Source organism: Nylanderia fulva, unplaced genomic scaffold (assembly GCF_048542155.1).
Source record: "Nylanderia fulva isolate GAGA-0341 unplaced genomic scaffold, ASM4854215v1 Scaffold199, whole genome shotgun sequence".
NCBI classification, from domain to species: Eukaryota; Metazoa; Arthropoda; class Insecta; order Hymenoptera; family Formicidae; genus Nylanderia; species Nylanderia fulva.
Genome location: NW_028190259.1, coordinates 180,153 through 193,518, shown reverse-complemented (window position 1 = coordinate 193,518; position 13,366 = coordinate 180,153). Strand labels below are relative to the sequence as shown.

The 13,366-nt window shown below is 27.4% G+C and overlaps 1 protein-coding gene across 2 annotated transcripts; it reads right to left on the bottom strand.

The window, feature by feature from the left end:
- Positions 1-2,157: 2,157 nt before the first annotated feature.
- On the bottom strand, positions 2,158-12,343 carry LOC114938570 (uncharacterized). 2 transcript variants are annotated; one of them, XM_085481915.1, is made up of 7 exons: positions 12,234-12,343; positions 11,258-11,454; positions 5,167-5,400; positions 4,857-5,033; positions 3,204-3,508; positions 2,965-3,124; positions 2,158-2,685 (listed from the first exon to the last, which is right to left on the bottom strand). In XM_085481915.1, exons 4-7 carry the CDS (start codon positions 4,978-4,980, stop codon positions 2,462-2,464), a joined length of 813 nt encoding a protein of 270 aa, XP_085338041.1. In that variant the 5' UTR covers positions 4,981-5,033; positions 5,167-5,400; positions 11,258-11,454; positions 12,234-12,343; the 3' UTR covers positions 2,158-2,461. The 2 variants fall into 2 exon arrangements, with proteins under 2 accessions (XP_085338041.1, XP_085338042.1); XM_085481916.1 differs by lacking the exon at positions 11,258-11,454.
- Positions 12,344-13,366: the final 1,023 nt, after the last annotated feature.

Here is a 13,366-nt window from a genome sequence, read left to right as displayed (position 1 = left end):
CAGGAAGGACGTTATCATTTTATTCAAACCACCCATTATGCCACAAAATTGGAATAATATATAACCTTGTAGACAGATGTCTATTGCTATCACATCCACTATTTTTTAATAAAAATTTGGAGTTAATTATTAATATACTCAGAAGCAATGGTTACCCTCTTGATCTGATTTTTAACAAAATTAATCATCGGATAGAACACATCATATCTAAGGGGAGCATTATAGAGAGACAGGCCAACATAGAAAGAACAAAAAGTATAAGAAATGACTCGGTCAATAAAAAATTCTTTGTCATTCCGTATATAGATGGGATCTCAGAAATGATTGTTTCCTCGGTAAAAAATAAAAATTGTATGGTAGGGTATAGATGTCTCAACAAACTGGATAATATTATTAAAGCGCAGAAAGATAAAACTAAACATCCATGCAATTCGAATGTGGTTTATAAGATCAGTTGCAATAATTGTAATGCATCTTATGTAGGCCAAACAAAGAGGCAATTGCAGACGCGAATAAAAGAACATAAAAATAATATTAGGTTGGACTCAACGAAACATTCAGTAATTTCTGAACACATAATAAATGAACATCATACTTTTAATTGGGACAATGTTAAGATCATGGACAACGAAAATAATTATTATAAAAGACTCATTTCTGAGATGCTACATATCAAGGAACAAAAAAATGGACTAAATTTAAACAAAGATACTGAGTTACTTAGCGAGTCGTATTTTGATATTTTGGATATATTAGCGAACAAGAAATAATAATAGGACAAATAGGACATTAACGAGTAAAACATAGATATTAGATCATATATAAACACGCACGCTCTCCGATCAAGTAGAGTTTAAAATGAGCTGTCTTTCTGTATTGTTGGTTTGTTATGTGTCATCCTTAATAACTGTTAATAAGTAGCAAAATTGTCAAGAAGAACGATGATAGGTAAGCATACTACCAATTGTAGGGGATACATATTATAATTTGGACATACGTTGATCGGTAATTTTTATTAATCGCAGCGCCTACGGAACGGGTTAATTTCTCGCATATTAACGATGAAACTATCCGAGATCTGAACAAAATCAGGGATCATATCGAGGCGAACATTGTTGGACAGGACGAATTGAAACACGCGTTAATTGCTCAAAAACTCTTGATTCTGAATAACTATAATTAAATTTCGATATTATGTGAATTGTAAGAATTTATATTTCAATAATTATACTGAAGAAGACCGCGTGCGGTCGAAACGTTTATAGAATGATTGTAATTTGCGTTAGTTTTAATATAATGACTGTAGTTATATAATTTATACATGTAATAAATGGTAGTTGACTGAACATCTCGAATATTCAGCTCGATAAGTTGGCCTTATATTTATCACTTTGTTTGCAATATATATATATATATATAGCCGCATCTATTATAAATAACTTCTATAATTCTATAGAAGTTATTGAAGATTACTTATTATTTAGATTATACATAGATTATATTTATAATTTAACACACACACACACATTAGATGCAATTATTATATGTAGATTAATATAAAATAGATATAATCATTTATGATCTAACATTTAACTTCATCTTTATTTCAGTAGCATGCATTTATTTATTTTTTTTAATAAATTTGTTTTTTGTATTGTACATTTATTACAAGGCTGTTTTTATAATGAATGAGTGTATTCAATTTTTGTCAATTATTATCAAATAATCTAACACAAATATTTATTTATAATACTATAGGAAAGGAATTATTTAAACTAACACAGTTTTCATTGAAAATAAATTTTATTGCTTAAATTTTTGTGCAAAATAAAAAGAAAACAAAACTAACATTTTTTATTGCACTCTTTAAAATTATGGCACATTCACAAATCAATATTATATATTGCACATATCAATATTATATATTACTGATTCAATAAATGACAGTATAAAAAAAATAATATTCTCAACAATATATCTATTCTATGAATATTTACTATAAATAAAATATTTTATTATGCACTTATGATCGAAGCTTATTACTGAATTAGTTTTTATATATATCAATATGTTCTACGAGGAAATAAAAAAATAAACAAAAAAATCAGCAAAAAAAGAAAAAAAATAAGAAAAAATATTATTTAAAACCTGTAATTGGTAAGAAGCAACGTTATATATAAACCTATATAATTGCTTAATAATTTAAATGCTAAATTAAATTAAAAGTTGAATATCTCAAGAACTATTGATTTCCATATTATTAGTTTGCAGTAAGTGCCTTAATATTTTTGTCCTTAGAACATTTTCGATATTATGAACATTTTATAAAAAAATTTTTTAATTTAAAAGAAACTAAGTCACTCTATATATTATTCTCGACTTTTATACATATACTTTTATACTTTTGTATATCGAACTTGATAAAATGTTTAAATGTAATAATTAAAAATATAACGTTTTACTAGTTTACTTGTTCTTCATTGTCTGATGCTGTAGGATTAAGCTGCATGCAATTTGCGATTTCTGCAACGTCAACGTTTCCACATTGTAGTTCCAAAATAATGGCGTTTTCTGTATCTTTCTGAATTTCATTGCGATAGCGTGCTGCAGCTTGTCTGAACCATTCTTGCACACGAAATTGGAATTTTTTTTCATCCATATTAATACAACGAGCCAGCAGTGAACCTATACAGCAATATTAACTTACTTAATTTGATAGAATGTATATGCAAAATACGTACATACATATATATATTATATAAAAAATATATGTATATATATATTTTTTTATATAATATATTAAGTTTAATTACCAAGTCTGATAATGTATTCACAATATTTAGAATAAAAATGTAATAATAATTTTGTTTTACGATATTTTTACATCAATATAAAAAATTATTATTATTTAAAATATGTTCTATATGTATATATTTATTTGAAATGATATATTCTATTACTTACGATACATTATGTCCATTATTTTTAAATTACATAATTTATATTTTTCTTTACGGCCTTGCCATGAAAATTCAGTGGCTGGTTTATTACTGAATGTCTTTATTAGAGATCTTTTCACTGTTTCATTTGGATCAAGTCCTCCAATTGTATCAAAAAACGCACTCTATTTTCAATAAAATAATAATAAATAATGCATATATGTAATATTTAATTATTTATAATTTAAAAAAATAAAAACTTACCAATTGAGTTTCTTTCTCGACGATTTCAAGTTCGTTTTCCAATTGATGTAATTGCTCTTTCGTTTTTAATGGAAAAATCGAATGTAAAGCAACAACAGCTTGTGAAGCAACGGTACATTTTGATAGCGGTAGAGTAATATCTTGACTTTCTTTTAATTTCGAAATTATACCACACATGCGTTGGATATCCATCTTTATATTTGTAATATCCATTTTTATTTCTTTTATGTCGGTACTCATAATATTTGTGGTTATTTTCAAATCTCTTATTTCCGTTATTGTGTTTGTCATTAGCATACTAAAATCTTGAAGATCAATGTTAAATTCTTAATTTTATGTAAAAAATGTATATTACATAAAATGTATATTACATAAAATAAATAATTAATTTTAATTAATTAATAATTATATATTACGTATATTTAATAATTATGAAATTATTTGTTTTAACGGATTCAGTTTCAATGATTAATTTGGACTTATCAATGGCTGCGTTCAAAAAAACCTGCTTTACAACTGTTGTAAAATTCGTGAATCTGATTGGTGGATGCTCTTAGATTCAGCTAAGATTAAGAGCATACACCAATCAGATTTACAAATTTTACAATTGTAAAGCTGCTTTTTCTGCTGAACGCAGTCATTGTCATGATTTTGAGCAACCTTTAATGACTTTGAACGGTCGCGTTGGTCATTGTTTATATATTGGAAAATTACCTATAGTAATTAAACTTGTTTCATAGAAGTTTAAGGTTAAATAAAAATTTGATAGGATTGTGGAGTATACAGGAAGGAGACTGTACTGTTATTATATCGCATGAAGTTCCAAATGGAGCCAAACGATTATAGATCAAGTTTTATGCAGAAAATCGGTCAGTGAGGTAAAGATTTGTTTGTATCAAAAGTTAATAAATGTAATGATTGCCAACCTCATTTTTTATGCAAGTAGGGTCGTAGGATAATATTAAGATTCATATGTTTATAACTTTTATAAACAATGGCCAACGACTAAAATTACTTGATAATTGATCAGAACTATTTATAATCACATACATATATAGAACTATGAGAAAAAATTATATAAAACGACCAAAACTGGACAAAATATATAATAATTCTTTATTGATTTAAATCATGACGTTTCGACCTCTGGTTTAGGTCTTTATCAAATGAAAAAGTGTGTTTAAGATGACATTATAATTATAAATTGCGAAGTGAGAATTACTTATAATATATAAAAACTTGTTTTATAAAACGACTTGCCAGTTACTGACAAGTTGTTTTATAAGACACAAGTTTTTATATATTATAAGTGATTCTCATCTCGCAATTTATAATTATAATGTCATCTTAAACATATTTTTTTATTTGATAAAGACCTAAACCAGAGGTCGCAACGCCATGATTTGAATCAATAAAGAATTATTTTGTCCAGTCTTGGTCGTTTTATATAATTTTTTCTCATTTTTCTATTACTGGCGACTTTGATATACACTTCAAATTAATTTTAATATATAGAACTGTTTCTTAATAATTACGATTTTTTTACTTATACATGAAACTTTACTTTAATATTTCTATTTTATAAAAATTTTTAATAATTTATTTATATTGAAATAGTGAATAAAAATAATTATACATATTTTTAATTAATACCTTCAAATGAACTTTTATATATTTCACTATTATATACTTTTCTTATATACTTTTCTTTGTTTTGGCATGTTAATTCTTGTATAAAATTGTTTTCTTTGTCATTGTCATCCATATCTGTGTTCATATCTGATACATATTCTGCTTTATCACATTTTAAACAGGCTTCTTCATAAGTGTCTACAATAAAAAAGATACATATATTATTTTTATTATACTATACACACACTCATATGTATAATTTTATTTTGAATTTATTACGACTTTTTATTGTAATATGTGTATTTTGAACAATTCATAATTTATACATTACCGCATACTGCAAATGTCCTTAAAATGGCATAATTTTTCCAACTTGAATCCGGTTGTACGTTATTGATAACGACTTTATCTTTCTTTTTCTTGGATTTAGTTGCAGGATATTTGCATATATTCTTATCTTTTACCCATGAAGATGGAACAATTTCAAGCCCATCTTCAAATTCAACTACATGATATTTTACACTTTAATTGCTCATCATAAGTGCTTTTCTAATTTTAAGATTTGCTGTCAACAATAAAAAAAACATGAAATAAAGTTAACATAAATATGCCTTTTCAATTTATGTAATAAATTGAAGTTTATAAAATCAAATTCAAGAGCTGCTTTCACGACAGAATCAAAATGAATTTAGATTAAAATGATCTTGAACTGTGATTGGTCAAATCTGAAATTTCATTGAATTTCATTCAACAGAATTTCAGATTTGACTAATCACAGTGCAGGACCATTTTAATCTAGATTATTTTGATTCTGTCGTGAAAGCAGCCAAGATAGTAAACAAATCTTATAATTTGCTTATAAACTATAAATAATTTTAAATATATGACGTAATATCATAAAAAATATAATTTCAAAATATTTTATTTAATAATATATTGACGTATTATAAAAGGATATTTTACTAATATATACATACGATGATGTTTCGCAATGTAACAAAGGTATTGCAGCATAATATTTTCCTTGAGGAAATAACATAATTTTCTTTTCAATGTCGGAAACAGACCAGGCTTCAAATTCCAATAAATTTGAAACTCGAAAGCAATTGAATAATGATGATGGTAGTGGACTTTTATATACACATTTTTTTTTTGGAAAATTTTTTTCCAATTATATAACTGTTTCCAGATATTGACGTCGCAAAATTTGAAATTAAAATAATAGAATCATCTTTCAAAATACAACAGTTATTGGGACTTTCTGTTGTAAGGATATATTTTTCGAAAAATATTTTCGAATATTGAGGATTATTGTAGCCATAGAGAAGAGGTCCCTTACAATGTATACCATGAAATTTTTGTTTAGATAAATGTGACAATTTTTCATTAATATCTTCACATGCTTTAAGTTCTGCATATCTATTACATAATTGTTGCAGTGGACGATCAGCTTTTCTAATCAAGGCTTTTATAGTTTTCATATAATTTTCATATTTAAATGCACTAAATGTGTCAAGTGTCCCAAATTTTCGTACATCATTAGTCAAATGTAATAAATAATGAATATTGTGGGACACTAAGTGCTTGCCGTATATTTTTTCGAAAGATCTTACAAACTGTTTTAGATATTTTTCAGCGTTATTAACTTTTTCTATATGTAATTTTGGGCATACTAGAATTCGAATGGCAGTATGTAAAAGAATAAAATTTGTGTATATATTTAATGGTAAAATTTTTTTCAGAATGTATGGCCCTGTATATAATAAAAATTGTCGCAATTCAGTTGCTTTCCATTTACTAACATCTTCCAAATTACGAGGTTTTCTCGAAAATTCTTTTGGAATATAACTTCTTATATTTTTTAATGAATCGGATATTTGTTTTACCTTAAATGCTGGTAATCTTACTTTTAAAGAGCCACTTAGCCATAATTTTATCAATTTCTTTACAACACCAATACATATTAGATGCATATAATCTAAAGGTATGTTGGTAACTAAACCAAAATCTGGTATTTCTACTAGTTTACAATATTCTTTGTGATAATTTTTATCAAATTGTTTACTTGCAAGTTCATTTGTCCTTTCTTGAAAATTAGTACCAGGAAAACAAACGCGATTCATAATATAACTGCCTTCAATATTACATTTCAAGCAACTGTGATATCCACTGTGCCCTTTAGTTGAAGTTAGAAATGATTTTGCGGGAGCATCTGCTATTAAACTATGAATTGAAAATTTTATGACTTTGTTATTATTTAGTACATCGCTCCCATATAGAATTTTACATTCTTCCACAAAGTCTTCTAAAAATAAATTAGAATCAGATGGTTTAGACATTCCGAAGTAACAGCCAATTAAAAATACTTCAGAAAATGGTACAATTGAACCAAGTATTGGCCACAACTGATTTTCGGAAGATTGAGATATAGGAAGCCCATCGATGCCTACTTGAAGTTTTATATGATTTTCATTTTTATCTTCGTAACGTCGAAAATAAGATTCAAGAATAGGTACAATGCCAAAATAACAAAATTGTCCTGGTGACATTTCACGAACATTTGTTGTACGAGGAGTTTTTAAAAGAGATTTTGCATGTTTTGGCAAATTATTAAAACATGGGTGTTGTTTTAAAATTGATAGTAGTGAAGTTACAGACAAGGGCGTCCGCAGAATTTTTTTCAAGAGGGGGCAATTTTTCCATCCCAAAGTTTTAAGAATTTTATACATTTCTTTGTTTCTTTAATCATATACACCTTTTCGTTAAGAAGCTTTCTCACCGCGACAAGGTAGGTGTATGCAGAGAAAGATTTGTTATCTTTTTTTATTTTTTTTTAATTATATATATATTTTTTTATTGTTTTTTATTTAATTTTTTAAATTTTATTGAAATTTTTTTTAGTAATTTATACATATTTTATACTTTTTTTAAAATTTTGTTGTTTATTTTTAATTTTAAAAATTAACAAAAATGTATTAATGTTTTTAAATTATTTTTAATAATTTTAATTTTTTTTATATATTATATATTATACGTTTTGATCTTAAAATTATATTTTAATTTTATGTTATATTTGTGTTAGGAAATGCAAGTGCAATTCTCCTATCATCGAGAGCAAAATCATCTATTATTTTTTTAATAAATTCTTGACCTTCCTTTTTTATTTGTTCTCTGTGTACACTTAGCATGCAAAGACCGCTGATACGATCTTGGCACATGGTTGATCGTAGCCAAGTTTTTACTCGCCGTAACGTACTGAAGGATCGTTCAATGGTGGCTGTAGTTACCGGTAAAGCTAAAGATTTAAGAAGCAAAGTTTGTATCTTAGGTACAAATTTTGCAGCTTTAATCATATCTTCAGCTGTAGATAAATCAGGGTTTGAATTTACTATTTGATACTAAACACGTTTTTCTTCGTTTAAATTACATTTGTAAGTCTTTTCGATAGATTGAAATATATTGTTGCATTGATCGTGATTAACTTTACGTAGTTCTTGTGGGTAGATATTAAAGAGCTGAAAAACGGTGGTATTTTCTTCTGAAAATCTCGTATTTAATGAAGTTTTAATTGAGTCAATATATGGTAAAAATACTGATAATTTATAATAAGTATGTGGGTCATTTGTATTATAATTTGCTCTTTTCGTTTGGTGAATAGCAGTTCGAGGTATTTTTAATTGAATATCAAGCTCGGTGCACAAATCCTCACATTCTTTGTAAATATGTGTAAAGACATCACTCTGTCGATCGTGGTCTAATATTGTAACCAATTGTTTAATATGATTTTGAGCATCAATTAAATTGATGTCTTTATCTTGCAATTTAAGTGTAATTGGTTCCAATAAAGTTAAATATTTGGAAATAATAAATAAACATATCACAAACGATGGCTTTGTGGCAGCACAATAGAGCATATAGGACTTAGTTTTAGCATCGCTTGTACTATTCGAAATTTTATCAAGTTCGTCCAAAATTTTTATAAATCCCTCTTTAAATTTACGAATAGATTTATGTTGTTCACACCATCGTGTTTGACAAAGCATTGGAATTGAAGGAACTAACTGTCTTCGAATGTTACTCTCCCTGAAAAATTTAATTATTTCTTTGATTATTCCAATTGCGTTTCGAATTTCTGGTAGTGCATTCAAGTCATTGATTACTAAATTTAATCTATGTGAGGCACAATGAATAAAATTAATATTTGGGTACTTGCATTGAATAATGGCTTTTACTCCATTTTCTTTTCCTGCCATGGTTGAACACCCATCATAGCCTTGATCCACACATTTTTCCATATTTAAATTTAATTTTTGGCATTTTTCCAAAATCACATTTGCAATGGAATGAGCGTCAAATTTTTTTAATGCAACATATCCCAAAAATTCTTCATGCAAGGACAATTTTTCGTTCTGAAAAAAAGCAAATCTGATTCCAAATGAAAGTTGTTCAATTCCAGCGATATCTGCTGTTTCATCGGCTAAAATCGAGAAGCCTTCGGATGCATTAGCTAATTTCACTATATCTTTAGTAATAACTTTTTCGCAAATGTTGATTAACTCATGCTCAATTCTCACTGAAGTGTATTGAGCATTCTTTGGCCTTTTCAAGTGCTCTTTTAAAATATTATCGCCAGATTCAATTCGAAACTTCAGCAAATCTCTGAAATTTCCTTTATCCGATTTTTTACCGCGCAATGGAAGATCATGTGTACCACAAAAGACAATTGTAGATATAATGGGCTCTAGTTTCTTTCGATTTATTTCAATTAATTTAGCTCTGGAATCGGAAATTAGATTAATAATGCTTACTTTTTTATTTTGCATAATATGAAGAAAATTCGTACCATCTTCAACGGCACTTATATGCCATTGTGATTTTTCGTGATTATGTGCAGCTTCGTGGAATTTCTTATATTTGTTAAACGCTTTTATAATAAAAGCACCTTGAAAACCTCTATGTACATTTTGTTTAAAAATAACGCAAAATTTGCACAAACCATCTCCAGAAATTTCAGAGTATGCTAACCATGAATATAATTTTAACCAATCGGCACGAAAATTTCGCTGTTGCCCTTCATTTTTAAAATTATATTTTTCCGAAGGAACCCAAATATTAGTCATTACGTCATATTTCTGCTCGTTAGATAATTTTAAATTAATATAATGTCCTATGTCGTATTTTTCAAAATTTTGAGAAACGATTATATCGGCAGTAAGAGTATCTTGAACTGATGTGAAAGGATCATTGAAAGAGCAAACACTAACTGATGGCATGGAGGTGGAAGGAAAAGATTCTTCTTGAGAACTATCATTTTCAAGTCTGGGTTTTTTAAAAAACGATCTTATATCTTTATTCATTTTCAAGGATTAAACAATTAATCAATGTATAAAATTTTAATATTCGCAAATAGTCGCGGGCCTTAAAAATCAGCGTAAGAGAAAGAAGAGCCACGTAACGTAACTCACACTGCGTAAACGAACAGCTTCTAGAGCTGTCTACTTATAATATTCATGGCTGTACTTTGCATACGAGTAAAGCGCTGTAAGCATGCGACGCCTAGCGACCAGAGTTGCAAGATTCCAACTCGAGAGTCATAGAGTCATAGCGGTGGGGGAGCACGCATACAGTGAGAAGACGTGTCCGTGAGCGCTCCGGCATCTACGGACATGCCTTCTCGCTGTGTGCGTGCTTCCCCATCGCCATGACTCTGTGACTCACAGGTTGGAATCTTGCAACTCTGCTAGCGAATAACAAATTAAAGTGCAAATTCACGCAACGAAAAATTCGCTGTATGAAAGGGCAGCTTTATCGTTATAACAAATTTTAATAATTTTTCACAAATTAATACATGATTTAATTTGTTAAGCAGAAATTTCAAACAAGCTTCAAAAAACATAAATTTGTGAAAAAATTTGCTTTTCTAGAGGGGGCAAGTGCCCGGTTTGCCCCCCTCTGCGGACGCCCTTGGTTACAGATGTATGTGGAATATTGTTTAATAGACTCCATAGACGTAATTGTAATTTTATACAATTCAGATTGTATGCCTCAGTGCATATTTCACTCTGAGAATGATAATTGCCATTGTTGGTTGTGCATGAAGAAATTAATATTTTGTCAGAATCTTGTGGAAATACAATGTCATTATCTATTATTGTATCATTTACGTTTTGTGCTGTCTTGTTATCTTCTAATAATATCGGTTCTTTAATATTACTTAACTATACAGAATTCATAGCTGAATTCTGTTTCTCTTCAATTGGTAATAAATTTGACACATTGATAACATGATCTACCTCTTTAGAATGTTCATAACATTTTTCCTTAAGTCGTCGGAAATGTCTTTGAGACACATTTTCGACAGCTTTTCTCTTTCGATCCATTCTTAAGTTTTGATCTATTTTTAAGATTCAATGATAACTTACATCAAAATGTTACTTCGGAATGCAAGAGTAGATTTGATTTCAACCACAATCGTTTTTTAAAGAAGAGATAAAGAAATCTTTAGATCGCTGGCAACAATATTGAATCCAATGAAAATTATTTTGAATTAGAATCTTGATTTGCAAATCTTCAATAAAGTAGAGTTATTACAGCATCAGCCTCGACTTATTACAATAACCTAATAAATATAAATAAAATGTATTTAATTTATGAAATGTATTTAATATAAAAGATATTAATATTTATTTATAGAACTAAACAAACATGAATACATTAGGCGTAAATATATTTTTAAAAAATTATTTCTTTTTAGAATAAAACAAGGATCACAGAAATATGTAACAATAAAACAATAACACACACATAACATAAAAATACTACAAATATAATAACTGAGCATATACTTTACTACTAAATTTCTTATTCATTTGTTGCAGAATTTAATATTACTAGAAATATAGTTTTATTTTTAATAGATATAATATATACATATTTGCATTTTATCATTTTAATAAAACTTTAGAACACAAAAAATTATTTTTTAATATATTTCAAACAGCAATAATTTCGAAAAAACATGTTGAAGACGTTTGAAAAATGTAGAAAAAAATATATTTTCTAGATATCTTTAAAACGTCTTTTAGAGATTTGCACCAGTAAGAAATAATAGTTGAAGAAATGTCGAATAGACGTCTATTTGACGTTTTTTCAATTATTTTTTCTCACATGTTCTCTGAATAAATATTTTTACAGTTTTTTAAAACAATTTTTACATATTATATATATTTTATAATAAATAATATAGCCAAATCAAAGATCAGTCAGTCGTATACACGTCCAATTAAAATATACTAATATGTTCTTAATATAACCTCATTACATTTCTGTTAGAAACATGTGAAATTTAGAGAATATAAAAGACTTAAAATGTTAATACGACATAATATATTAACTTACCGATTAATGTGATTATATGCCGACTGTAGAAAAACTTATCACTTTACACTACGTGTACTTATGCTTTTTATTTGCTTTCCAACTTGCTTCTGTCCGAGTCACGAGCATGAGTGTGCACGTAACGACAAAGGACCACACAATGGTCCGCAGCATAACGCATGCGCGGATTTTGAACTTCTCATAGATGTTTATTAGACGTATATCATTCGTCATTAAATATGCAATTCATAAACATGTAATATGTTTATAATAGTCATATATAATATGTTTTATACATATAGAAAAGAAATTTGTTAAATATTTCTAATAGATGTCTATTAGTTGTAAATAATTAATATATCGTATGTATATTCATTAAAAATATTATAGATGTGTATTAATTGAAAGCAATATTGAAATGTAGTTTTTAAATTATTTTTTTCTTATAGATGTATATTAATTGTAGAAAATACGTCATTATAAATGTAATTAATAAATATGCAATATCTTTTTAAGATGTTTTATATTTTTATAATATACGTACATCTAAATGTATATGTGTATAAATATATGTATATCTACTATACGTATGAATATATAAAACACGTGTATATAATGATATACAATTTACAGCTTATATATATATATATATATATATGTTTATATATTGATGTTTCCGAGGACATTTTTTACGAAGAATTACAGTTTTCGAGGACATTTGTATTCATTGAGGACCGTCCTCGATTATGTACCTGTACATTGATGTTTTTGAGGACTGTCCTCGTTGACACTTAAAGCATACATTGTTGTTGTTGAGGACATCAAAATGTCCTCAATAATATTTTTAGCAAAATATGCATTTTGAGGACCTCAGTATAGATCATAAAAAAATATACCAGATGTTTTTGAGGACTGTCCTCGTTGACACTTACAAGCATACATTGTTGCTGTTGAGGACATCAAAATGTCCTCAATATTTTTAGCAAAATATGCATTTTGAGGACCTAAATAAAAATCATGAAAAAATATACCAGAAGTTATAAAAATATTTTATGATTATATTTACAATAATTGAGTGACTTAAATACTTATATATGGAATATTATTTATAAAAAATAAATTTTAGTCGTCCCCGTAAAGTCCATATCAGACTA

Bases quoted from the DNA above. Each gene is read 5' to 3' on its own strand.
- LOC114938570 (XM_085481915.1), bottom strand. From the start codon at position 4,980: ATGAACACAGATATGGATGACAATGACAAAGAAAACAATTTTATACAA. The intron at 3,509-4,856 runs GTATTAATTAAA...TTGATCTTCAAG, and splicing joins ATATAAAAGTTCATTTGAAG to ATTTTAGTATGCTAATGACA. The intron at 3,125-3,203 runs GTAAGTTTTTAT...TATTGAAAATAG, and splicing joins TCGAGAAAGAAACTCAATTG to AGTGCGTTTTTTGATACAAT.